The sequence below is a fragment of the Oryza brachyantha genome, chromosome 2 (genome assembly GCF_000231095.2).
Source record: "Oryza brachyantha chromosome 2, ObraRS2, whole genome shotgun sequence".
In the NCBI taxonomy this organism is placed as follows: domain Eukaryota; kingdom Viridiplantae; phylum Streptophyta; class Magnoliopsida; order Poales; family Poaceae; genus Oryza; species Oryza brachyantha.
This window is the reverse complement of record NC_023164.2, coordinates 24417052-24444526: the sequence shown is the minus strand read 5'-3', so window position 1 is coordinate 24444526 and position 27475 is coordinate 24417052. Positions and strand designations below refer to the sequence as shown.

Here is a 27475-nt window from a genome sequence, read left to right as displayed (position 1 = left end):
CACTATCCATGGATCTCGGCTTGTCTTTGGGTGTTGTGATTTGTGAACCCTGGCGAGTTATACAATTCGCCATAAATATACGTGATCATAACGTCCTCGTGCTAGCCGTCGTCTCCCCCCATGCACCACCCCATGAGCACTAGCTTGCTTGGTTAATGAGGACACTAAATCTTTTTTTTTGTTTCATTTTTGTTACTGCAAGTAAATCTGTAAATGTGTGACTTAGACGCACAAATTATACCCCCCCCCCCCAAAAAAAATGGAAATGAGCAAGAGATCTTCTGGTTTGTGTGTCTGATGAGAACACAAAACGAGTAGCACTGTTGCTGTAAGTTCCATATTGAGCCGGTGTCAGAAACACCCAAATGGACAAGAAGGTCAAGTGACAAGAAGCAGTGGGCCACACATTAAAAGCACCTCTTCCTTTCAGTGCAAAGCCAGCAAGCAGCAGTGGGCACGCAGTGGACCCAAATCCAAGCCACAGCTTCTTTCTCTCTGCTTCTTCTCCTCCTAGTTTTTATCAACCAAGCTGAAGAAACCCAGATCCCGATGGAAGTAACATTCCCTAGCTCTCTATCATCTCCTTCCTCCACCACATGCACGCCCATGTGCACAGGATCCAAAGCATAGTTTAACCTCTCACTAATCATAGTTTACTGCTTAGTTTAATCGCGCTTTACAGCATGATAGAAGCTTTTTACTAACCGGGAATTCCATTGGTAGGCGATCCGCCTCGGCCACGGGGCCTTTGGCCCCCATCTTAACCTTCTTTCCACGGCACGCCATAGAAGCCTCCACTGCAGTTTGCCTGTACTATATGCTGCTCCAGCTCTAGATGAGGAATCATGCTGCGTCTACTCAGAGAACACAGCCAAGAAACTGCAGGCAGGTTGACCTGTGATAACGTACGTGCAAAACTACTGCTACTAGTAGATGGAACAATGAGTTTTCCATCTTATGTACCAAGAGATTTTAAACGATAGGACGTAGTACTTGTTGAGCTGAGCACTGTGGTTAGTAAGCTAGCATTGCAGGGACTACAGAATGCACGGAAATTAAACGGTGGTGGTGGTTAACTTAAACTTGCAGAACAGCTGCTGCTGCTGTACAGTAAATTTAATTTCCATCCAAATACAAGATGGAGACAATTACAGTAAGGGGATCTATACCTATCAAGATAAATACTGGGACGAATTACTAGTTTACGAATACTATGGTACTACTTTCTAGTACAGAGTAAGTGAAGACCACAAATTAAAATGTGAAAGAAAAGAGTCGAATCGGTGGTTGGTTAGGCTATAATGCTTCTTTTTTAGTCGCTTCTTTTCCCGTTTATTCCCTTTGGATGAGCATCTTTTCTTCGTCTCCTCCTCTCTCTCTAGCTCGCCTTCCCTTTCTACACGGCGCCCCCCCTGTACCTTTCTTTCTAGCTAGGTAGTAGCTTCCGCTTTGCACGCTCGATCGCTTCAGCTTCTGCTGCTGACCACCGGGGTCCACTCGAACCGGCCGGCGTCGAGGGGCACGCCGCGCACGACGTCGAAGTTGTACCTGGGCCATGGAGAACAGCGCAGGCACGTTAAATTAGCTGTGGCTCGCCGGCAGCGGCAAGCTTACGCCACGCACGCGCGCGCGCCGCGAGAAATCAAACGGAGAAGAAGGAGCTAGCTAGCAGCCGGCCGGCCAGCCGGCGCGCGCGGGAACTGGGTGTTGCAGCGAGCGGTAAGATTCTGGACTCACTTGGCGGCGAAGCGCTTGGCCTCGGCCTCCTCGGCCGCCGCGAAGAACTCCTCGATCTCGGCGGCCGGTGGCATCCTCGGACGGGTGGCTTCCTGATGAGTTGACGCTGTTGCGGAAGGTAGTGGCCGGCTGCGCTTCTGCCCTGCGAGATCCGACTCCAGATCGCTCACCTCCCCGGGCAGAAAGCTCGACGGCGTTGATTCTCTCCTGGAATTTGAAAATTTTAAAAATTAGAGGGAAAATCGGCGTCAGGAGCACGCCGGAGAGCATAATTCAGAAGAATTTTCCGGAAATGAGGGAGAATTCTCCCACCTCTCACGGTCATGGCCGCTCCCCGAGTCGCTCGCGGAGCTCTCATGGACATGCTCGCCCCCTGCCTGTAGAACATCACCACAACCAAACCGAAGCACGCACACTTGAGTATCACAAGTCTGTAATTATTAGAGATCTGGGATCATTTTTGAATTCGAATTCTAGGGTTTCGATTTCCTCACCTCCGCGACGTCGGAGCGGCACGCAAGGCTCCTGTCCTGAGCTGCCAGGTCCACAGACGACGCCGTGCTCGAGCAACGCGAGAGGCCAGCCACCGCATGCGCCGGCGCTCCGCTGCCGGCAACCGCGGCGGCCGCCTCGACCGCCGGAGCCCTCGCGGTTGGCGGCGGCGGCGGGGGGGCCATGAACAGCATGCGGCTCCTTAGCTGGAGATAGCAGCTTCCGCTGTCACGGAGAGCCCCCATGGCGGAGCCCACCGGCGCCGGCAGCAGCGCCTTCCTCCTCCTGGTGGACGCCCCCTGCACTTTCGTCGCCACAGCGCCCCTCGTCGCCGCGGCGGACCTCGACCTCGTCCGGACCCCAACGACCTGCGTCACCTCCACCGCGGCCACCTCCTCCCCCGTGGCCCCCCTGAACTTCCTCATGTACTTGCCCATCTGCGTGCTGCTGCGCCTGCCTCCGCCTGCGCCGCCGCCGTCTCCTCTTTGGCCGTTTCCCTCCTCCTGCACCGCGGCGCTGGTGGGATATGTATGTGAATGTGATGTCCTCTTTGGATTCTCTCCCACTCTCTCTCTCCGTCCGCCGCTCGCGTCGCCTCCAGATATAAGATGCCAATATGCCATGGCCGGAGGATCAGATCCCGATCCGACGGCTGGGAGACGCCCCCTCTCCCGCCGCCCAGACGGCGCCGTTAAACCGGATCTGGCCCGTCCGGTCGTTTTCGCCTGTCACGCCCGGTCTTCTCCACGCGCCCCTCGAACAGCCCCCAACGGGGTATCGACGGTCGCCCAAACGGAACGTGATAATGACGGAACGGAACCCACCCCACAATGACGAGATTGCCCCCGCCGCACCGTCCTTGGATGCCCGACACGTGGGCAGGCACAGATCGGACGGCTGCGGCTAGGCTAACTGTTTGAAATTTGAACTCCACCGGACGGCCGCGAGGAGCGCCTGCGAATCGTAACGGATGCGTTTGTTTAATTCTAACTTTTTTTTGTGGACGTTGCGACGGGATTACGAGAAGGGACGTCACGTAACGTACCGGTAGCTTGCAATTACGGGCTTGTGCTCCTACGGTATCGCAGCATTAACCGAAGGAAGGAGCCGAATCCGAGGCCTTAACTCCCAAAAGGGTTCTCTGGAAAAGCGTGCAGTTTGGCACAGCGAGCGCAGCATTGGCAGAGCAGGACGGGGCCCAGCCCCTACGTCCGGTCCCGTCGTACCGTCCCGGCCGCGCCGCGCCGCGCACGACGACGTGTGTTTCAGTTTTTCACGGATTGATTTTCCTTGTAAAGCCTAAAGAGCCTGTATGCGTTTCTGGTGTGTGTAATCTTTAGCCCAAAAAATGACGCCAAACACCCGATCCAAAAGTAGGTGAATGCCGACGACGTACGAGGGGGAGGGGGACAGTGACAATGAGGATGGTCACGCGCCCAGACCGTGAAACGGCAAGTTGGCGTCAAGCCGTAAATGTGATCGATCGATGCGGGTTATCGCGGTTTTGGCCACTGGTGGCTGGCCCCCTACCCGACCGTCCAGTATAGACCCACGGTCACGGAGTCACAGAGCCAGCGCGTACGTCCACAGTAGTATACACTCCACCGTCCTCTGGCTCGGTCTCACTATCACTCGAAGTAGCAATATCAATCCCTACTTCGCACAACCACTTATGTCTTACGAACACCACAGTCACATACTCCTAGACACATTACACAGCAGTACAGGACCTACAGGTACCAGGTTGCTCGCCGAATTAACCGTTCTCGCCGTCTCGCGGAGACAGACAGCGCGCGGCGCTGTGCCGTGTAGAGGCCGCGCTGTCGCAAAGCGAGATCATGGGAGGCGAGCGAGCGGCGTCGGCAGCGCGCGCACGAACGCACGCACGTGTGTCGTACTGGCAGATACCGCGCGGCGTCGGGTGGTGGGTCGTCGTCCCCTTGCTTTTGGAGAGGCCGGAGATCAAGAGGCATTGATGTGGTGTATGCAGAGGATCACTTTGCAGGAGGATTCGATCGATCGATCGAGGCGTGGCCGGCCACTCCTTGTCCACGCGCGAATTCGTACGTGGGTGGGTCAGCGGCTGTCTACTACCAGTCGATCCGAATTGGGCACGTTGGTTGTTGCGTTTAATTTGTTTATTCGCCTGAACAAAGGGGTATCAGTATCAGGATCACATCGATTAATTGGCTACTAGCACTTCGTTAGCTGAATGTTCATGTCGATTCTGCGGCGCTGTTATATATTTGCATATGAGATTTGCTCAATCGTACTGATGATCGACGTAACCCCATCGTGGGTGGTCAACTGGTCATGCCGTAATAGCCGGAACAACGTTGATACGGAGAGCGAACATGACGCACTGACGGCATACATAATACGTTGAACGTTCAAACACGTTCAGCTTTTTATTGGCGAGGGCAACACAGCGGAACTTTCATGGTAAAGAAAGTCCACAGGGAAGGGAAAGGATCATTTCTTTTTCCTGTCCTCCCGGAAACCATATAGGCTTCCGTTGATTCTAGTAATTAAGTAGCGGCTTTATTACTTGATGGAAAGCTTGAAATAACCATTCACATTATAGGTCTGTGGATTGGTTTTACATGTTCTTAACAGAGAGAGAGAGAGAGAGAGAGAGAGATTGGTTTTACAGAAATTTTACAATAAATTTTTGAGCGCTTTTTCAATATACCATCTTACCTCTCTAGAGGAAAGAAAGCAAGAAAAGATCTTAACAGTTGATTAAATGATCTATTTTTCCAGGTAAAGGGATCATTGATATTTTCATTAATAAATGACTAGGAAATGAAATGTAATGAAACACAAAATTTTCCTTCCAAATATGATATTCACGTTCAATACTTACCAAAAAATGCAAACGTATTCAAATATTAGGACCTACATATAAATGATTTTACCATAATTTTGATATGAAGTTTAATATTTTTTTTGCATAAATTAAACAATCTGTGGCAAAAAAAAAAATCGCTTGTATCTTCATATTCCAGACTGCTATATCTTAATAAAAAGAATTAGATATGACTCAATATTTCGAAACTGTTTCAAACCATCCACTACAAAATGGAAGTAAGAAACCAAAAATGTACTTTTAATCTGACTGTGGCAAATATCATGACTGTGTTACGTTTGTTAATTTGTGACTTCTACAGTTCTACCTTAAGTCTACTTTAGACTTTAGAGAGGGAAAGACAATGGTTCCACGTTTCAAGATTTTTAGGAGCCATTCACTATTCACCAATATCACTTCTATATTTTAAAAGAATATATATAATAAATACACATACATACCCATTTTTGACATAAAGAAAGACAGATGGATGGATAATTACATGTGTGCTACCACAATATCTTGTATTCTAGAAAAAAAATATCATGAAGTGTTATCGTAAAAAAAAAAAAGAAGTGTTAACCCACGTCCAAACATGTTGTCAAAATTAGTTCAAATTTGTTGTATATTGCAAATTAAATAAGGTTTTGGGACATAAAATTGACTCCATCTATCAGTACTAACTGCAATTTTGCTATATGTGTCCTCCAAAGTACATGGAAATTAAATGTCGTTTATATACGCCATTGGATTCTCTAGTTCCATTTGTTTTCTAATAAGATGGCATATTGTCGTTTCCTCTTGTAGTCTAAAGGATCTATATATGCCCTTACCACGATACAAGCAGACATGGCAGTGTATAATAATAATGTTGGCCGACAGATACAGATCGACCATCTTTAGTTTCACGCACACGTATTTACTTTGAATCGCATCAGCGTGTGCTACCTGTGATATGAAATGGATAGAAAAGAAGAGCAGATCACATGGATTCATTCTGACCAGTCGAAGTTTTGTGCGATCTTCTGATGTCACATGCGGCTCACTGAGTCACTGCCTTAGACAAAAGTTCCGATCTACAGTAAAATTAAATTACTCTGAACGCTGTCTCCTCTGGTTGCTGATCTCGTCCCGTCAGAGAAAAAATATGCACTTCTGATGAACTGCGCCTGGAATGGGGGAGATTCCAGGTAAGTACACTTGGTCTAATGATAGTAAGCCCATCTATGGAGTACTTTACTTGCCTACTAGGGCTAATTAAACACTAACAACACTGAGCACCGAGTAAATAACAGTACATATAGCTAGTAAATTAGGCTATATGGTGCCTGACAATTCTATCCATGTTGAGATGATGATAGCGCACACTGCATCCAAGAAACATACCAGACCAGAGAAGCATGTAACGAATTTTCCATTCTGAAACCTCACAAGTGCTACTACACTAGCATAACAATGACTGGCTTCAATCAAAGGGCGTGCACATGGAAGCTATGAGAAGAGCCGAAGCTACTACGCGCTAATGGCAGTATGGCGCTTGTTGAAGAAAATTGATAAACTAAAAGGAAGCGTTGATAGTGGTAACTATCAGGCTAAACGATAATAGATTGACAGAAGCACTGAATGAGACTGAACAAACAGAGCTTCCAACAAATTTCTCTCTCTTATAGGAGAAATAAAAATAAACTAGGATCCATAAGTTAATTACTATACAATGTACTACTTACAAGTTGGTGGCGAGACAGACATATCTTTCTGGTATAATAGGTGTTTTACAGTTTTACTGATTGTTAGTAGAATATATTTTATTAATAATAAAATTCTAAATTATATTGTCGAGATTATTCAATTAAGAATAATACTGGGTGCATTTAACCAAGTTCATTGGCAGTAATATCTCTATATGCCAAAAGTTACAGCCCCACAATCAGGGAAGCAGTATAGGCCCCCAAACAGGGACAATAGTTGCAGGAAAGACTGAACAAACACAAACGAGAACTTATTATTACAGTGCTCTGGCAATCGAAGGATCTTCTTTTTTGGCACTTCCCTCAAAATCTCATAAGTGTTCATGCGTGGTCCCCACTGATCAGTGACTGAGGCAGCTGCAGAAGCCATGGAGGTCTGTACAGTGAAGGTGTTCCAGGAAGGACAGTGGTGCAACACTGCCATACACAGTTAATTGACACAGCAGATCGGCATGGGCTGATGAAAGCAGAGAGCTTGGACAGATACTGGTATTTATTCTAGGCCGTTTGTTCTTTTCCTATCCTATTTTTCCTAGCTGCATATCCTTTGATGGGGAAAATGCTACTTTCTTTTGTCCTAGAGGAATCCAATGCTTGACTGTAGGAATTAGGATCCCTTGCTGTGCTGTCCTTGTTTTGCTTCCAAGCAAAGCTGCTTGTACTGAACTACTGATTCAAGTCAATGCGTCTAGCCAGTGACTTGTACAGATTATACCAAACGATTTTATGTTATCGCTTATACCCCATATTTTTATTTCTACTTATGCTTATAATCAAACATTTAAATTTTCAATCTTAAATTTAAGTTGATGGATTTTTCACCGAACTTTTAGATCGCTAATAATACATACATAAAATTTTATTCATAATTATTTTTTGTTTATAAATATATCGTTTAGCTTTTTTTATATAAAAAACCAAACAATCACACCCTTAATCGTAAGCCCATCTTATCGAGAACGGATGGCTCAAATGCGAGCAGATGATGTGGCTTGGAGCCTTCAGCCTTGGACCATTTGTTCAACTTCAGAGAAAAAGAGGAACATGATATATAGGGAGACATGCTACTGGTGCTCACCGAAGTGAGAAGAACAGAGGTCGGTCAGAGGAGTGAAGGAGACCGAGACCTGCCACATGATACAGCCCAGCACGATAGAGGCCGTGCATGCAGGCTGCAGCAGACTAACGGCATCCTTCCCATGGAGGAGTACTTGCCTGCCTGCCCTGTTGCGTTGCTTTCTGCTTCCGATCGTGCAGTTGCTCTGACCATGCCTGCCTTCCCTCGATTCGTTCAGTTTTAGCACCTTAATCTGTCGGTTGTGTAATTACCACTATCTAATACCCATAATTACCCTAACGATAATTCAACATTGGCAATGATCTCATCAGATAACCCATCAGTAAGAAGCAATCGCGACGCCTGATATTACTGCCTGTGCCGAGGAGGGAGGCAGGGCATGCATCAGGCACGCGTGTGTGCTAGAACTGGTAGTAGTAGGCGATAGTTTACATGAGCAGCATCTTTTCCGGGAAAGCAGGTAATGCGGTTATACCGGTCCGGTAGTAGTACGTCACCGGGTGAATCGTGCGAGACATGGAGAGAGACAGAGAGAGAGAGTGCGTGTGTGTAATCACAGAGGTCACAGGTGCACAAAGGCGTGACCCCGTTGCACGCGTAGAAGCGTGGGGGGTTTGGGCGTGTGGGGATGGGTCCCCTCGTGACATGTTTACGGCGACTATTTATGCAAGCTGCGCGACGGGGATGGACACGGGACGGACGGATGGATCCGCGGCATTGATGGTCGTCATGCGCACGAGACCTGGGCGGTGCGTGTGGCGGGTTCCGTGCGTAAATGGTGGCTCACGAGGGAGCCGTCAAATCACAGCCGGCCGTGCCGTGCGCTGCGCGTTACCCACTTTTTTTTTCCTCCTGAGTCCTGACGATGCGGAACAACGCACGCGCACGAGCGCGCCGCGCGCGGTCGGCGAATCGCTGCTCACCGGCGCTAAGTTTCGGGGTCGACGATCTCGTTGCGTCTCACGCAAGACGCTACGCATCAGCATCAGTTTCACCACTAGCGAGCCATCTCCATATCTTCGTCAATCGTCATGGTCTGCATATGCCAAAACACAACACAACAAAAAAAGAGTAACATTTTTTCGTAGGGAGATTCTAACATGTGCGTGCATGAACGCACGGCCGGTGATTGCTGCTAGTGGTAGCGCGCTACGACCGCCGGTAGCTAAAAACTAGCGAGCTTTGTAATGATGGGGCGAGGGGGTGAAAGAACTGGAGAAAAGATGCGTCAAAGCGTTTGATTAGTGGCGAGGTGATGGCTCGCACGAAAGAGCCATGTCATGATTTCCTGCATGATATGGGGAAGGATGAGCAGCAAAGTGTTCCCTCCTTTTTCTCCCATGGTGATAGGAAAAGTTACATGTGTCCGGTACAAAAGAAGAAGGGAAAAGGTTCACATCTTTTTTTTTTCTTCTTCTCACATTTAGTGCAGGCCGTTATGAGTTATGACAGGATCCTCTGCCCCTTTTATCGGTATCTTCCCATGTTCAAATTGTAACATAATTATAACTCCTAGGTTTATAACAGCGTCTTGACAATTTCAAGTGATCAACTCAGCATACTTGTGGAGAGGTTTATACAAAGCACAATGTGCCCTCACAAGTCACTGATGCCCTCTATGGGTCCACCCACTTTGGCCCATCTAATGTCCTTACATGCCTTGAAACCCACCCCCTCCTCAGTCCAACCTGGAATAAGTCCACTTAAGGTCTCTCAACTTATCACGTAGTCTGTTTTTCGTCCATGGACCGTAAAACCGGATACAATTGATCCCTAAACTATCAAAACCGGTGCAAAATAGATCTCTCGATGGTTTTGAAGGCGGTTTTGACTGACTTGTCGCCAATGTGGCTAGTTTGACTAGCTCTTCATCCCACGTCGCATTGACACGACGCTTACGTGAAAATTATATATCAAAAATATAGTGAGCCCAACTGTCAGCTGAGAGGGGAGAAAGAATAACATGTGGGGCCCACGTGGGCCCCACTATATTTATTTTTTTTGGTAGCTAACTGTGGGGCATACGTGAGCCTGTCATTTTTAAATCATTTTTTGTGTGTAGCTGATAGGTGGGCCCACTGTTTTTTTATATATAATTGCCACGTAAGTGCCATGTCAATACCACATGGGACGGAAACTTAGTCAAACTAGCAATGTAGACGCCAAGTCAGCCAAAACCGTCTTCAAAACCGCCAAGGGACCTCTTCTGCGCTGGTTTTGACAGTTTAGGAACCGATTGAATCCGGTTTTGCGATCCAAGGACGAAAAATAGACTGGATGATAAGTTGAAGGACCTTAAGTAGACTTATTCCGTGCAACTTCAAAGTCACAGGTCCACAAAATTAGGCCCAACAACGCAGCATGTAACCCTAGATGCCTTTGGGCTCCATCGGTCCAGCCGAGCGGCCGCCTTCTGGTCCCCGAAAACCGCGACGTTTGCGCCTGCCCGCCGGCGACGCCGCTGTCGCGCTGAAGCAGGCAAGCCGCGGCGGCGCCTCTCTCCCTCACTACCTACCTCGCTATCCTACTGCCCAGCGCCGGCCGGCGGCCGCCCGGCCTGCCCCGCCGCCACCCCCGCCGCCGCCGCCGCCCCGCCTGCGCCTTGCCGGCTGACACCCGACGCCCGTCGCCTCGCCCAGACTGCTGGCGGCCTACTCTGTTGTGAGTGCTGTCTGTCTCTCAGTCTCTCTGACTCTCCCTCTCTCTCTCTCTCTCTGTATCTGTCTAACTCTGTTACTAGTACTCACTACTTTGTAGTTTGTATACTCACTATAAATTTCAATCCGTTACTAGAATGAAAATTATGGTTCTGCCCATGTGCAAATGTATTTGAAAACTATGTGTACCATCTTTTGTATTTGAACTATATATGTTGTAGTATTTGAACATTTCGAACTTGTTAAATTAGTCTATTATCGATGTTGTAAGATGTTAATTCTATAGTTTATCATATTTTACCAAATTTTTACCAATATATGTGACTGTGGTGTTTAATTTTTGATGTCGCGTCAACTTGCGACGTTATAGTTTGGACATGACTACCCACTAAAAATTTCCTGGCTACACCACTGATTTGTACATTAGAATTTAGAACATGTTACTGCCAGTTTTTTCTATTTTCATATGGAACAAAATCTTTAGTTCCAAATATGTTGCAGCAAAAATACTGCATTCGTCATAACTGCCTATGGACTCCACCATCGAGGGCGTGAGACAACCGCCAGCTAGGGCAGGGAGCCGCCTCTGCACACGCTGCGGTGAGCGGAAGGCCGCCCTCAAGCGTCCCAAAACTCTAGAGCAGGTGTGCCTCTGTCCCTCGCATCTTCTATGTAGTTGTCCTATGTTTCGAGACAAACCGGTGCAATGATTTAGCTGCAGTGGATTAAAATTAGCAGACAGGATTTTCTGTAACTTTGTGGAAGTGAGAATACTATGAAGTGTGAAACCATTTTTGTTTGGCAGCTGTATGTGGTACTTACACATTTGCTTTTAGATATGTAGGGAATGCTTCTACATTGTCTTTGAGGATGAGATCCATCAAACAATTGTTGACAATAATTTGTTTAAACTTGGTGATCGTGTGGCCATTGGAGCTTCTGGTGGAAAAGGTATTTCCAGACCTGTATGTGCCATCACTAGTGAAATAGCAAGTGTTTTCTATGCAATATGAAGTACCCTATAGTTCTCAGTTTATGTAATTTATATTTTCTCAAATATTTGATATGGTTCATCACCACTGTTTATGGAGTGGTAGCACGATGGCATTCTCTTGTAAAACACCTTTATGTCCAACATCACAGGTGTTATTGAGAGTGTTATGTTCTCGTGTCATTAGTTACTGCTCTTGCAATACAGACATATGCTCTATAGGGATTAAAGATTTTCAATCGAATATGTTGCCATTTGTTAGTGTTAAGCATAATATCTTGGCAGAAAGATAAGTTTTTATGGGTCTATCCACAATTCCACATGCTTTTTTCTTGAATTCTAATCTTGATCTTCCAGACTCAAACATTTACCTGTCATAACTGTTTCGCAGATTCAACCGTGCTTGCATATGTACTATCAGAGTTAAACCGCCGCCACAAATATTGCCTTGATTTGTTCCTTTTATCTGTGGATGAAGGAATTACAGGCTATAGAGATGACTCACTAGAAACTGTTAAAAGGAACGAAATACAGGTTCCCCTCCTCTCTGCCACCAACACAATCACACCTGTCTGCTGCAGCTTTTACATGTTAATATTTCATTTTTGTTATGTCTTTTACAGGCATTTAATACACTCAGTTATACCATTTAAATGCATATTTGTCAGTTGCTTATACAATTGACTTATCGCAGTATGGCCTGCCATTGAAAATAGTTTCCTACAAGGACCTGTATGGCTGGACAATGGATGATATTGTGAAAGCAATTGGTTTAAAAAATAATTGTACTTTCTGTGGTGTTTTTCGACGTCAGGTAATCCTTACTTGCTTCTATGGTGCAACTTTTTTTACTAATTATAGGTTAAGCTTTACTGACAGTAGTTTTGTAGGCACTGGACCGAGGCGCTGCTCTCTTGAAAGTCGACAAGATTGTAACTGGGCATAACGCAGATGACATTGCAGAGACTGTGCTATTGAATATCTTACGCGGTGATATTGCACGGTTAGTGCTGAATTGCTGATCGTTACTGTTTGTTCTTTATTTTGTCAGTTTAATTTAGTGCTGCTTTTCTATATATAGGTTAAGTAGATGTACCTTTATAACTACTGGTGAAGATGGGCCAATCCCAAGATGCAAGCCTTTCAAATACACCTATGAGAAAGAGATTGTTATATATCCTTGCTAATTGCAATATCCACTATATTATCATGTGTTATTATGTTCTATCCATGAAGTGTACTTTTATGATCTTTATATCCTTGACCTTATGACACGTATGCATATTTCAAAAAGTTGGACTACTTCTCCACAGAATGTAATTTCTGGTTCCTTCCCATGCATAGATGTTCAACAGTCACTGACCGACATTCTGTAATCAATCATGCTTTTATGAATATTTATACACCCTAGTAATATTTCTGCTAAAAAGAATCCCCCAAACTTGAAATATTGTATGCCATGAACTTTTGTTAGTAGTATCATCTTTTTCTACCAACTTTGAGATTAAATGCATTCATCTCTTTTTGCTCTTCTTAATTCAGGTATATATTCGCCAAATGCATATCGTGGATTTGCTCGAGAATTTATTAAAGATCTGGAAAGGATGAGGTAAGTATTTCCATTGTCCAAACGAATGATCACTAGTTGTCCATTTGTATTTGGTCATTTTGTGGTAAATACTACTCCATTCGTCTTCGTTTTATATTATAAGTCACTTTGTACTTGTCCTAAGTCAAATCTCATTAACTTTGACAAAATTTATAGAAAAATATAGCAACATTTTAAACATAAATAAATACTATCTCCGTTTCACAATGTAAGATTTTCTCGTTTTGCCTAAATCTATATGTATACTAATGAATCTAAACATATATACAAACAATATACCTTTGCCAATAGATGAATGTAGGCATAGCTAAATGTCTTATCTTATGAAACAGAAAGAGTATATTATATAAATATATTCAGATGGCGGATTTAATGAAACTAATTTGGTGTTTTGGATGTTAATACATTTTTCATTAAATTGCACTTTGGACCACTTTTTATTACCCAAGTTTCACTTTTAACTACCCTTTAACCTATCCTTTTACTTTGGACTGGATAAATTTGGCATATTTTTGGTTTGGACCATATTGGACAACTTATCTAGCCTATCTAACCCCCCCCCCTTTGGCAAATTTATGGACTACGATGGGAGTTCGTCGGTGTACCAGAGCTGATGTGTTCCACGTCATTAATGTGTATTTAAAAAATTGTTCAAGGTGGTCCAAACTGCAACAATAGCAAATTTACCCGTTCCAAAGTGAAAAAATAGATTTAAGGGTGATCCAAAGTGAAACATGGATAATAAAATATGACCCAAAATACAATATATATATATATATATATATATATATATATATATATATATATATATATATATATATCCTACTACCAGGTGTAGCTACTTCTTTCACATCTAAGGTGCAGAAACATCTCTATACATATTTCTTCTCTCTTTCAACAAAAAGTACAACCTCTATACATGTAGTTATATCATTCACATGAGATTTAATAGCGTTCATACTTTCTGTTAGGTGGGAACAGAAACAGTTATGAAAATATTTTTTATCATGAACGTGCAGGGAGTAAATTTTCCTATATATATATATATATACTTGGTCAAATTTAAAGATGTTTAACGTAGGGCAAATCCGAAGTTACTTATAATATGAAATGATGAAATGGAGGGAGTAGCTCTGTCATCTAGAAGAGAGAAGCACATTTCTTCATTTCTTGTGCACTACTCTTATATCTAGAACTTCGTAAATTGTTGATGGTGCAGACCTAGAGCTATATTGGACATCATAAAATCTGGTGAGAACTTTAGGATCTCCACAACGACAAGGATGCCAGAGCAAGGAACATGTGAGCTTTGTGGCTACATTTCTAGTCAGGTATTGCGATGATATAATGTTTATTCCTTGTTTAACTTTCTTTAAGGAGTTATTCCTTATTGATTTACTCACTGAGCCTGATGCTACTTAGAATAAAGTGCTTTCTCTAAGACCTTAAATAAGTTGTTACTGTATTCAGTTGTAATAGCAAATTTATCTGTTCAGTGGCAGTTTGTTTCATTTGAATTTGTTTGAATAACACACCATCTTGTGCCTAAACTATTGAAACATGGTGAGTTGATTGTCCATTCTGAAGCCTTCTGCATTGTCCTAATAGAAGGAGCCTGGAACCTGTTATCTAATGATGTGTCTGGCATGAATTCCCCTGATTCCCAGTGCTTTTATTGAACTGAACATCAGGAAATTCTGACATTGTAGAAATTATGCAAAGCATGTGTCTTGCTGGACGGTTTGAATCGAGGCTTGCCAAAACTAGGCATAGGGAGGACCAAAGGCGTAGCTGGAGGTGATGGTGATAGTGACAGTGACCAGCAAGCCAAACGATCGGGGAGGAGCAGATCGAGTTTGCAAGGAAAACATGGGAATGTCGAGTTCTAGACATTATCAACTGTAGTTTTGCTCAAAGGCTGTTGATTTTCTTACCAAGTAGGAGTAATTGGTGGTTTACGACACCTAGGATCATTTGACATGATTCAGCTGTACAATCTGACTTTTTATGATCGTGAGATGGGTTGCTAAACTGTGAGCAGCCTGATTTTACAGCATCTGTACTGTACATGATTAGCAAATACAAGCACCGTTGCCAGTTGACAAAATGCCCGGCAGAGTATTGCTGCTACATTAGCCGTTTGTAATTTATACTCCGTATTTGAAACCAAATGGAGGGAAATATTATGTTTATTTTTCTGGTTTGCTTTGTCCCTTCCTGGTCCGGCCTGTCGTTGAATCCAGGATGCCTCCTTTGGACCTTTGGAATGCAGGAAAATTTACCGTTCTCTTTGAACTTCCTTCGTTATTCTCACGAAATTTGTTTGTTTCAAACAGTCTTTAGTAACAAATGAAACACATTGCGTTCGTTTGGCTGACTAGGATGAAATATTATCTATTTTTATAGCTATTTTATAATATAAATAATGAAATTCTAATATAAAATTAAAAATATACTCTATAAGATAATATAATAAACTTTTATATAAAAACTTTTTGTAAAAAACGCACAGCAAAAATCAGAGAGCACAGACAAAGTAGTACTAACACGGGTTCGTTGCCAAAGGAAATGTGGCGCCAACTCACCCCACCTCTCCCGCCAAAACCCAGAAAAGAAAAATAGGCAAAGCCAAAAAATTCACAGTTACCCGCTCCGATCCCCAGGTCCCCATTCCACTCCACCCAGTCTCCTGGCGATCCATGGCGGCGGCGGCGCCCACCGGTTGCTACAAGTGCGGCCGTCCGGGCCACTGGTCCCGTGACTGCCCCTCCGCGGCGCCCGGCGCCGCCGCATCCACCGACAACCTTAACCCTAACCCCAAGCCCAGCGCCTCCCGCTTCGCCCCTTACCCGAGGCCGAGGTTCGGCAAGACCGCCCCGGCGGCGGCAGACGGGGAGGAAGGGAGTGGCGGCCAGGCGCAGAGCAAGAAGAAGAAGAAGGAGAGGGCGACGCGGCCCAAGCTCACGCCGGACTTGCTGCTTTCCGACGACGGCCTTGGCTTCGTGCTCCGCTACTTCCCCAAGGCCTTCAAACCCCGCGCCCGCCCTGGCCACGAGGTATTGTCGTCTCCCTTGCTGGACATTTTTTGTTGTTGCTGTCAAAATTCTACTGCAGTCGGATGAGCAGATTTTTTTTTTGTTGCGATTATGGGACACTGATTTTTAATATCAGATATATGCTCAAAGGGAAATAGTGTTCCTGTTCAAATTTAGGCCACTCTTGCACAAAGAGATTACATGTTGCCCAGGGAGAATTTAACAGATTGCAGATAATCATTAATCATCGACTCATCGTGGATAGGTGAAGACGTACAGTCAGTGACTTATCAAGTTATGCCAAAGGGTGTTTGTTGTTTTACGTGCAGTGACTAGTAAAAAAACACAATGCAAGTACCGTTTTGCAATAGTTTTCTACCCTCTAGAGCCAATTGAAGTCCCTATTTTGTGCTGGCATGATGGTGCGATCTCTTTGGATTGCTATATCTTGAATAAACAAAATATTGTGAAATTTCTCAGCAAAAGTTGCATATGTCATGCAAGATAACCTTTTTTGGGTGAAATAACTAGAGCTAATTTCAGATGTACCAGGAGGAACATACTTTTGCTTATCTATATGCTCACTTTATTTTCGTTTCATCTCCTAACGTTCAGTTTATTCCTTGCTGTGTCAGGTGGAGGATCTTGGTAATCTTATCAAGTTATACACAGACTGGCACTCTCGCTTGATCCCTTATTACTCCTTTGATCAGTTTGTGCGAAAAGTTGAGAAAGTAGGGGCTAGTAACCGTGTTAGAGTAAGTAATTCTCTTTCATGTTTCTCTTCCATGTGATTACAAGTAAAATGTAGACTAGAGAGTGGTCAGCTGAAGGTTGGGGCAATCTTAATTCATCAACTGGTTCTTTTCTAAGAGAGTTTGCCACCTGTTTTATGTCAGTAACCATCAGCCATGGTTTTAAATTGTATTTAATCTAACTTCGTTGACATTGAGATTAAATCCACTGCTATGCTTATCCCACAATGGGCAAATATGGCTTTTCAAATGATCTCAGTACTGACTTGCAAAATTGATCTTAGTAATGTTTTAGGATGACTATATTCTTGCTCGAAAAGGCAATGGGAGAAAGCAAACGAGTCTAGCATTACATCTATACAGAGACATCATAAAACAAAATATAACAATACATGCAGAAAAGCATTCATATGCTTGTTGTGCACCTTGCCTGCTCAGAAAAGCCCCTTTTAGTCAATCTTTAAGTATTGCTTCCACATCATAAATTTATTGTTTTCACTTTTGAGTACTTCCATGTTCCAACATGTATGTTCTGACCTATGTATACTTCATTAACACTGTTCTTCCTGTTTTAGAGATGCATTTCTGAACTAAGAGAGAGGGTTGCCAGAGGGGGAGATCCTACACTACTGCATGAGCCGCCGGTAGAAGTCATACCAGAGGGTGAACCAGGTCTGAGTTTGTTGTTTTGTTTATAACACAAATATTTGATCTTGATCTTGCTATAAATGTGTTCCTTTTGTTGCTAATCTTTCTTTCCAGCATTCCAATCAATTTGTTCACCATCTATTGCAGATGGAGCCACAGCTGAAGACCCAATTTTTGGGACTGAAGCTCCAGTGACCGAAAACCATAGTGTGGAACAAATGGAAGAAGATATAGATCCACCAGTGGGAATCAACGATGTGGATCCCACGCAAGAAGATCTGCTTAATGAGATATACGAGAAGGCAGCTGTTGTAAGTGATGATTATTACAACCATTTGAGTTCTGCATATCTTTCTACTGGGCACATGACTGAAGTATCTGTGTTATATCTGTCTTCTCTGAACCTCTGATGACACCACAGGAGCCACAAATCCCAGCTGTTGGAGGAAGAGCCGAAGATGCCCCACAGGCCATGGCTCCAGAGGAAGCGAATCCACAACGCGATCCACCACGAGAAACGCAGAACCAACCGGCCAAGATTCACCTGACCGAAGAGCAGAGGGCTCGCATGGAGGCAAACCGACTCAAGGCCTTAGAGAGGGCAGCAGCAGCGCGTGCTCGCGCCTCGCAGCCAGCCTAGCAACCTTCTACTCAGCTACTTGCATCTTTTCTTTGCTTTTATCATTCCCTTGCATCGCATTGCATTGCTCTCGACCCCTAGGATGGATGTATACGTGACACAGGAATCAGCTCAAATCCATTGCTTCTGTGCTACCGCCTGAACAGCATGTGCAATGGTGTTTTGCTGGCCTTGAGGCTCGGTGTTGAAAGCATCTGATGTGCACCTGCTTCATGGTTCTTGTAGGCTATGCTCGTGACAGTGGTTGTTCATACTTCATATCCTTCGTTGTTCCATCGTGACGTTCATGATTGGGTCCCTTCCATCTTGGTTCGTGGCTTCGATGAGTTGGGCCGTTGGCTACTACGGCTAGAGTCGGTGTGGACCGTCTGAAGATGCTATTCCCGTTAGTTTTTTTTATATCCGATGACAATTGACTTTTCGGTAATTCCGTAAGATTTCTTGGTATAGTCTAGATTCATATAAATAGTAACAGATATAACCATATATACAAGCTGTATACGTTGATCAATAGATAAATTTAGGCCATACTAAAAAAATATTACATTATGAAACAAATGTGATACATTATTTGTCTTATTAAAAATATATAACTATTATTTATTTGTTGTGTGATTTATTATTAAAGAAATTTTAAACATGGTTATATTGTTGCATATTTACGTAAATAAAATTGAATAAGATAAATGAGCAAAGATATATTCAAAGGATAACGGCGTTAAACATTGTAAACGACGGCGACCACACCAGCGGGCGCGGCGGCGACCGGCGCCGAACAAGCCATCCAACGCCGCGATACGCCGATTAGCTAACCCTAAACCCTGTGAAACACCACCTTATCTCCTAATCCACCTTATCTTGTGCCTGGTTCCCAGGATTGGTCTAGAGCTTGATTGCAGACACTAATACAAAAAGTGAATTTTCTGTGCGAGGTCCCTCATTTTTCCATACGGACTAAAACTAATGGCGTCTGGTCATTTTCCCATACGACTACTTAAATGGCTCGTATGGAAAAATCAATTTTCCGATACGGGCCTCTTAAGAGGCCGCATACAAAAACGAGCTTATTTTTGCATTTGGGCCACTTAAAGAAGCTGTATGCTAAAACAAATTTTGAAAATTTGAAACTAGTTTATCTCACTCATATGAACTCTAAATTGGATGATTTTTTCCTAAATATTTCTAAAATCACGCTCTATCATGTTATTGTGTTCTTGTTGGTATTATTTTGGCTATTTTTCTTGTGACTTTGTTTTATCACTTAAAAATTTGAATTTCAAAACTTCAAATAATATTTTGAAGTACTAAATGATTTCAGCTGAAAAGTCATCAATAACAAATTTGTATAACTCATCAAGATCTATAACCTTTATTTTGGTCATTTCTTCATCCGACAAAGTGATTTGCAAGATTGTTCGTAAAATGTACATCTCTTGTATTGTTTTATATAAAACAATGTTGTTATTGATGATATTTTCAGTTGAAATCATTTAGTATTTGGAAATATTGTTCGAAATTGTTATAATTTAAAATTCATATTCAAACTGTTCAAACAAAGTCATATAGAAAAATAACCAATACAAAAGTTGTAGATCTTCATAAGTTATACAACTTTGTTTTTGATATTTTTTTATTTCAAATCATTTACTACCCAAAAATTATTTGAATTTCTTATATTTTAAAATTCAAATTTTATATAGTTCAATTAAACTCGGACGATGAAATGACCAAAAGAAAAATGGCAGATCTTAATGAGTTAATACAACTTTACTTTTGACAACCTTTTCACATGAGTTCATTTAGCATTTTAATAATTATTTTTGCATGCGGTCCTCTTAAATAGCCACATGCAAAAATCTATTTTCACATGCAGACGGTTAGGTGGTCCACATGTAAAAATATCTGTAGTTTTTTTAGTCCTACTCTCTCTTTCCCTCCTCGTCATTTCAAAATTTTTCAACGATCCATTTATTTCTCTCTTTATCTCCTCTCTCTCCCTCTCTCTTTCCCTCCTGTCCTCTCTTCTCTCCTTCTCCTCTCCTCTCTTCTCGCTGACAGCGGGCATGGGTGCAAGGCGATGGCGCCGGATCCGGCGGCGCCGTCCTCGAGAGGGACGGATCCGTCATCATAGGGAGGAGCTCGGCGCTCGACGACAGAACAAGGGCGGTGGGCATGGCGAGGTGGGGCGGCGGATCTAGCGGCGCCGTCCTCGGGAGGGCCGAATCTGCTGCCCTAGGGAGGAGCTCGGCGCTCGGCAGCGGGCGGTGGCCACACGATGACGCCGGATCGGGCGGCGCTGTCCTTGAGAGGCTCAGATCTGCTGTCCTACGGTGGAGCTCGACGCTCGGCGGCGGCCACGACGATGGATGGCGGATCTGACGGCGACGAACAGCGGATCCAGTGGCGCCGTCCACGGGAGGGACGGATCCGCCACCCTACGAAAGAGCACGGTGCTTGTCGGTGGAACTGGGGGTGGCGGTGACGGCGACTGTATCGGGTGGTGGCGGCGATGGCGGTCTCGGATGGCAGCGGCGGTCTCGGGCGGTGGCGGTGGTCTCGGGCGGCTGGCGACGGCGATGACGACGACAGGAGCAGAAACGGCAGCTGCGACGAGCTTAGGCGGGCAATGACACTAGGTTTTTTAAATGGTTTCTGTAGTAGTGAAATCAGGATTGAAGATGTAATGATTAGTCCATGGCAACATAATTTAGAGCTGGGATCCTCTCCAGCGCAGTTTCTCCTTTTTTTTTCCCTTGACATTTTCAGGAAAAAAATCAGAATTTTGTTTATGACTTTGAGAGTGACATGGATAAAACGACAAGACGTCGATCGGCTGAAGGAATAGGCTAACTGCCAGTTTAGAGCACGTTCAATATTATAGCCAACTATTAGCTTTAATTTATTTATAGCCAACGAATAGTTAATTCATACAATAGCTAGCTACAAAACATATACTACCATGTTCCATATATTATACACACGTTGTATCTAGCCCACTCACCATCTGTCTTCTCTCTTAACTTCTTAAAATATGTTTATAGACAGCTTATAGCCTGCTATTGTAACTGCTCTTAGGTTTTGGGTCGGCCTCAGCTCCCTTGTCAGCTGATGGAGCTGGCCAAAGCATGCCTGGCTTCTTTTCTTGTTGATTTTTCGTTTTCTCTGCTACTGCTTGTGCATTCCTGCTCTTAATGAAAATCTAGGTAGACTGTCTTTGGCTACCCGAGCCAAAACAAAAAACAAAAACGACAAGACGTCTCTAACGCGAAAAGCACCTCCAAATAAGGCGCCGTTTAGTTTGAAAAATGTTTTGGGAGAAGTGTCACGTTAAATGTTTTGATTGGATATTGGAAGAAGTTTTCGGGTACGAATGAAAAAACGAATTTCACGGCTAGCCTGGAAACCGCGAGACGAATTTTTTGAGCCTAATTAATCTGTCATTAGCACATGTTAGTTACTGTAGCACTTATGGCTAAGCATGTACTAATTAGACTCAAAAGATTTATCTCAAGATTTCTTCCGTAACTGTGTAATTAGTTTTTTTATCTATGTTTAATACTTTATTTAGGTGTCTAAAGATTTGATGCGATGTTTTTAGAAAAAAAAATTGAGAACTAAACAAGGCTTAAAGTTCCTAAAAAGTTTCTCTAAAAACATCACATCAAATCTTTAGACATCTAAATGAAGCATTAAACATAGATGAACCAAAAAACTAATTGCACAGTTATGGGAGAAATCGCGAGACGGATTTTTTAAGGCTAATTAGTCCATAATTAGCCATAAGTGCTACAGTAACAAATATGTGTTAATGATGATATAATTAGACTCAAAAGATTCGTCTCGCGGTTTCCAGTCAAGCGGTTAAATTCGTTTTTTTATTCATGTCCAAAAACCTCTTTCGATATCCGGTCAAATGTTCGATGTAATATTTGTACGAATTTTTTTGCAATCTTAAACACCCCCTAAGCTCCTTCAAATAGACTGTTACCATCCCATCCGCACAAGCCAACCACTATAATCATGCAAATCCGTACGTAGTCCGGCCCAACTCCCAACTACTGCTCTCTCCCGAAGATATATAGAGGAGCCCCTTCGTCTTCCTCTTGCCGCTCCGTTTCCAAGCTAGTCGAGGGCTTAATCTCCGAACGATCGGTGGAGTTTAGGTCAGTGTGCTTGCTTTCTTACGTGGAGTAAATAAAAGAGAAATGCTGGTTGTTGTGTTGCCCTGCACTTTCTATACCTGCTAATGAGAATGCAGCACAAAGTAGCTACTTCCTCCGTTTTACGGCGCAAGACTTTTTAGTCTTTTCTAAATTCATATAGATGTATTTTAACAAGACTAAAAAGTCTTACAATACGAAACGGAGGAGGTAGTATTGATTTGTTGTAAATGTAATTGGTGACCATTGCACATCTTACATCTTGTTTTGCTTCTCTCTTATTGCCTCCAACTATGTTACTATTATAGCTCTTTCTTTCTAAAAAACATATCTATGTATAATTAATATCAATCTACACTTATAATTTGAATCTATCATGATTTAATATCTTTACTGGCTTGACATCATACTTATCTGTAGACCATAGCACATCAAACTAAGACAATGTGTTATGTATTGCTAATCTACTATTTATATGTAAAAAATATGTTCTCAGCTCGGCATGCATCTGTCCGATTGAGAGTCCCAAAAGAAGTCTAAACCGTACTGGTTTCTCTATCCGTACTTTTTATAGTATTTTTCTTTACTCATATTATTCAATTAATCTCGACCGATGATACAATTTTTTTTATTTTTCTCTGATTAATGTGGTAATTTTTAGGCTCCAGAGCAAACGTGGTGTTTGCATTCAAGACTCTCTTTGTGTTATAATAGACTGATGATTTTAAAATTTAAAACTGACCTTTGGAAAACATTTTAAAGAAATCTTTCACTGATGAATGCTGAGCAACTTGACGTCTTATATCATTCTTACATGCTCACTAATATATTTTTCTTCCTTTAATGACACCAGCACCCTATCCCACATGGCCGCCATGCCATTAGCCACGGCTGACCTATGTGATGCGAATTTGCATCCAATGATCAAAGGTGAGCTACGCGCCCTCCACCCCATCTTCCAAATCTACGGGAGGCGGTGTGTTTTTGCCGGCCCAGTCGCGACGGTGAAGGTCTTCGAGGATAATGTTCTGGTTCGTGAGCTCATTAAGGAGGAGGGCCACGGCAGGGTCCTCGTGGTTGACGGCGGCGGCAGCATGCGCTGCGCCATTTTGGGTGGCATCCTCGCGCAGACTGCGCAGAGAAACGGATGGGCTGGCATCGTCGTCAATGGCTGCATCAGAGACGTTGATGATATCAATGGCTGTGACATTGGTGTTCGTGCTCTGAACTCACACCCTGTGAAGCCAGGCAAGAAGGGCGCCGGCGAGAAGCATGTGGCTGTGACCATTGCAGGGACCAGGATCTGCGACGGCGAGTGGCTCTACGCCGATGCCGATGGCATTCTCGTCTCGAAGAATGAATTGGCTATGTAAACTGTGTGCGTATTGGTATGTTGATTTGTATGAGTATTCGGTGCCAAAAGGATTGCTGCTTCTACCCTCCTCGTGTACCGTCCAAAATTGTAATAAATGTTAAATTGCAGTCAGGTTCCTTTTGCCCGAGACTTTCTTGATTCTACTAGGATTTTCAACGTTTTTTGAAGGCGGGGATTTCGCAGGAAAAAAGTTTGTTCCCTCCGAAATCCCTCCGCACAAGATGACCTGCTTGCCACAAACACGCTGATTCAATGGTGGGGAAAATGCGGCACCGAGGAAAGCAAGAATCAAGCCAAAGTAACGAGATCAATGCAACTGACGATAGCTTGGGTGTTGTGGTGTGAGCGCAGCAGACGAGTCTTCAAAGGAGAAGAGCTGCAAGTTCATGAATTAGTTCAGCAACTGGCAAGTAGGACAAGGACGAAATCAAGCTCTGGGGCACGTGTGGCGCACACCACTTCGCGAGAATCAGGGGCTATTTGTATCGGTGACTTTTTTATAGGTACTTGTCACATCGAATATTTAGATGTTAATTAAAATTATTAAATATAAACTGATAATAAAATTAATTATATAAATAAATGTTATTTCATTAGATAATTTTTAAGCCTAATTAATCCACGAGTATCAAATATTTATTGTAGCATCACATTCGCTAATCATGAACTAATTAGGTTCAATAGATTCGTATCACGAAATAGTCTAGAGTATGGGATGATTTTTATTAATAATATATAATTTAATATTTTTAATTAATGTCTAAGTATTCGATAGATAGTTAAAAAAGGTTGGAGGAAACAAGCACCCGTTGGCCACTGAGTAGCCTCTGCCGCGGCCCGCGGTGCCGCCTATGGCGCAGTGCAGCCGTGCAGGAGGGCATGCCCTCTGTTTTTTCTCTTCTTTCTGCCTCCCCCGCTTTCTTCAGGGTGTCCTGCCCACTGCTGCCTTCTCTCCAGAGCCAAGCCGCACACCCACCATACGACGGCGACCAGACCGGCGGGCGCCGCGGCGACCGGCGCCGAACAAGCCATCCGACGCCGCGATACGCCGATTAGCTAACCCTAAACCCTGTGAAAACACCACCTTATCTCCTAATCCAGTAGCAGGGTGGACAGCAGAAGTGTTTTTTTTTTCACCCGAGCAAAAGACGGCCTCGGTTTCCAGGTTGAAGTTTGTCAAACTTGTTTAGGCTTTTGTGATGATAATGATGATGATCGTGTGCCTGATTTCTAGTATTGGTCTAGAGCTCGATTGCAAACCAGGATTGAAGATGTAATGATTAGTCCATGGCTTTCGATGGCAAAATTATTTAGAGTTGAGATACTCTACAGCACTGTTTCTTCTTTTCTTTTTCTTGACATTTTCAGAGAAGAAAAAATCAGAATTTTGTTCATGACTTTGAGAGTGACATGGATAAAACTATATGACGTCTCTAACGGGGAAAAGCACCTCCCGATAAGCTCCTTCAAAATAGGCAGTTATCATCCCATCCGGACAAGCCAACCACTAAAATCAAATCCGTAGTCCCGACTACTGCTCTCTCCCGAAGAGATAGAGGAGCCCCTTCGTCTTCCTCTTGCCGCTCCGTTTCCAAGCTAGTCGAGGGCTTAATCTCCGAATGATCGGTGGAGTTTAGAAGGTCAGTGTGTTTGCTTTTCTATCTGGAGTCATGCCGCTTAAGGCCCTATTCGGTTGTTTTCCCAAGAGGGAGGGATCGAAGAGAATTGAGGGGAAATAATTCCACAGTACAATATGTATGAAATAAATCTCTCCTAATCCTCTTGAATCCTCCGGTGATAGGGATTAACCGAAAGCCTAAAGGGGAAATGAACGCTGGTTGTTGTGTTGCACTTTCTATACCTGCTGATGAGAATACAGCACAAAGTAGCTCTTGATTTGATGCTATACTATTTGACTTATTGAGGTGTTCATGTCCTACCCTACTGATGAGCAATGAACAAAATCATCTCTTCCTACAAAGAAAATGTCATCTTAGATCACATGCTTTAACCTTTTGTTTTAGTTAATTTTCCTTCAGTTAAAGCATGCTAGCGTCATTTTCCTTCAGTTAAAGCATGCTAGCGTTTCTCTGTTGACATAGGTTTGTTTTGGTGACTGACACTTCTTTGTGGAATATGATCACCCTGTTTCGCTGTGTTGATTATTTATTTCCATGGTGTGGTAACAAGAAAATGTTCTATAGCTATGCTCCTTATATGTCAAGTTATGGAAATTTCCGATTGTTTGCCAAATGGAATCTCAGCATTTTTCAGTACATCCCTGAGATCAAGCGTAAAAAACAGTGTAGAACTATACGGTTGATCTTAAAATTTAAAACTGGCCTTTGGAGAAAACGTGTAAAGAAATCTTTCACCGAACATACTCAAGAAAAAAAATCTTTCACCGATGAATGTTGAGCAACTTGACATCTTATATCACTTCTTAGTTCTTACATGCTCACTAATATATTTTTCTTCCTGCAATGACAACAGCACCTGATCCCACATGGCCGCCATGCCATTAGCCACGGCTGAAGTATGCGATGCGAATTTGCATCCAATCATCAAAGGTGAGCTCCGCGCCCTCCACCCCATCTTCCAAATCTACGGGAGGCGGCGTGTTTTCGCCGGCCCGGTCGCGACGGTGAAGGTCTTCGAGGACAATGTCCTGGTCCGCGAGCTCATCGAGGAGGAGGGCCACGGCAGGGTCCTCGTGGTGGACGGCGGCGGCAGCATGCGCTGCGCCATCTTGGGCGGCAACCTCGCGCAGTGGGCGCAGAGCAGAGGGTGGGCCGGCATCGTCGTCAATGGCTGCATCAGAGACGTTGATGAGATCAACGGTTGCGACATTGGCGTTCGCGCTCTGAGCTCGCACCCCATGAAGTCGGGCAAGAAGGGCGCCGGCGAGAAGCATGTGGGTGTGGCCATTGCAGGGACCAGGATCTGCGACGGCGAGTGGCTGTACGCCGACGCCGATGGCATCCTCGTCTCGAGGACTGAATTGACTGTGTAAACTGTGTGTGTTATAGGGAATATGTTGATTTGTACGAGTCTTCGGTGCTTAAAGGATTGCTACTGCTTCTACCCTCCTCGTGTACCATCCAAAATTGCAAGAAATGTTAAAATTGCAGCCAGGTTCCTCTTGCCCGAGTCTTTTCTCGATTCTACTGGGATTTTCAACGTTTTTTTTTTGATTTGTGTGAGTAGTCGGGTGCATAAAACGAGTCCTGATTCTGTTCTTGGAACATCCAAAAAAGTGTAATAACGTTGAGCGCTTTTAGGTACGTCTTATATATAGAGAGGAAAAAACATTATCTCATTCCATAAATTCGTTTATCAAACAAGAAAAGTAATCGAGTCGTTATACCTGTCCATTGCAAGGCGTCAGTGATGACATCGCTAATCTCAAAATATGATGACATCGCTAATCTCAAAATATGTCTGATCATAGCAAGACGCCCAGTGATGACTTCACTAGTCTCAAAATATATCACCATCTTGTCTTCAGAGATGCTTGTACGGGTAGGTTATACATACGATACATATACGTGTGTTATAAGCATCGGCGTTTGTATTGCATTGCGCAAAAAAAAAAAAAGCAAAGTAAGCACTAAAGTAAACACTAAGAGCAACTTCAACAGTTTTTCATCCTAACTTGTTATCTCTGTTTGTTTACAAATTTTAAAAAAACAGCCTCCAACA

General features: G+C 43.6%; 5 protein-coding genes across 6 annotated transcripts; 4 read left to right on the top strand and 1 right to left on the bottom strand.

Annotated features, from left to right (window-relative positions):
* Nucleotides 1–1051: 1051 nt before the first annotated feature.
* Nucleotides 1052–2810, bottom strand: LOC102720021 (cyclin-dependent kinase inhibitor 1-like). Its single transcript, XM_006647889.3, has 4 exons — nt 2232–2810; nt 2050–2114; nt 1738–1944; nt 1052–1548 (listed from the first exon to the last, which is right to left on the bottom strand). Exons 1-4 carry the CDS (start codon nt 2664–2666, stop codon nt 1467–1469), a joined length of 789 nt encoding a protein of 262 aa, XP_006647952.2. The 5' UTR covers nt 2667–2810; the 3' UTR covers nt 1052–1466.
* Nucleotides 2811–10478: 7668 nt separating this feature from the next.
* LOC102711866 (cytoplasmic tRNA 2-thiolation protein 1) lies at nt 10479–15333 on the top strand. The gene is made up of 11 exons (XM_006649006.2): nt 10479–10564; nt 11062–11204; nt 11397–11511; nt 11943–12085; nt 12246–12365; nt 12442–12554; nt 12633–12725; nt 12827–12867; nt 13094–13160; nt 14380–14491; nt 14870–15333. The coding sequence occupies exons 2-11, from the start codon at nt 11091–11093 to the stop codon at nt 15047–15049; spliced, it is 1098 nt and encodes a 365-aa protein (XP_006649069.1). The 5' UTR covers nt 10479–10564; nt 11062–11090; the 3' UTR covers nt 15050–15333.
* Nucleotides 15334–15803: 470 nt separating this feature from the next.
* Nucleotides 15804–18619, top strand: LOC102719740 (TIMELESS-interacting protein). The gene is made up of 5 exons (XM_006647888.2): nt 15804–16216; nt 16831–16953; nt 17526–17622; nt 17746–17909; nt 18020–18619. The coding sequence occupies exons 1-5, from the start codon at nt 15860–15862 to the stop codon at nt 18236–18238; spliced, it is 960 nt and encodes a 319-aa protein (XP_006647951.1). The 5' UTR covers nt 15804–15859; the 3' UTR covers nt 18239–18619.
* A 3649-nt stretch (nt 18620–22268) lies between these two features.
* Nucleotides 22269–23902, top strand: LOC102719459 (putative 4-hydroxy-4-methyl-2-oxoglutarate aldolase 2). Its single transcript, XM_006647887.3, has 2 exons — nt 22269–22401; nt 23252–23902. The coding sequence occupies exon 2, from the start codon at nt 23265–23267 to the stop codon at nt 23769–23771; it is 507 nt and encodes a 168-aa protein (XP_006647950.1). The 5' UTR covers nt 22269–22401; nt 23252–23264; the 3' UTR covers nt 23772–23902.
* Nucleotides 23903–24743: 841 nt separating this feature from the next.
* Nucleotides 24744–26956, top strand: LOC102719178 (putative 4-hydroxy-4-methyl-2-oxoglutarate aldolase 2). Of its 2 annotated transcripts, none has more exons than XM_015833454.2 (2): nt 24744–24938; nt 26267–26956. In XM_015833454.2, the coding sequence occupies exon 2, from the start codon at nt 26280–26282 to the stop codon at nt 26784–26786; it is 507 nt and encodes a 168-aa protein (XP_015688940.1). In that variant the 5' UTR covers nt 24744–24938; nt 26267–26279; the 3' UTR covers nt 26787–26956. The 2 variants fall into 2 exon arrangements, with proteins under 2 accessions (XP_015688940.1, XP_006647949.1); XM_006647886.3 differs by lacking the exon at nt 24744–24938 and adding an exon at nt 24962–25413 and having other exon boundaries at nt 26267–26955.
* The last annotated feature ends 519 nt before the right edge of the window (nt 26957–27475 follow it).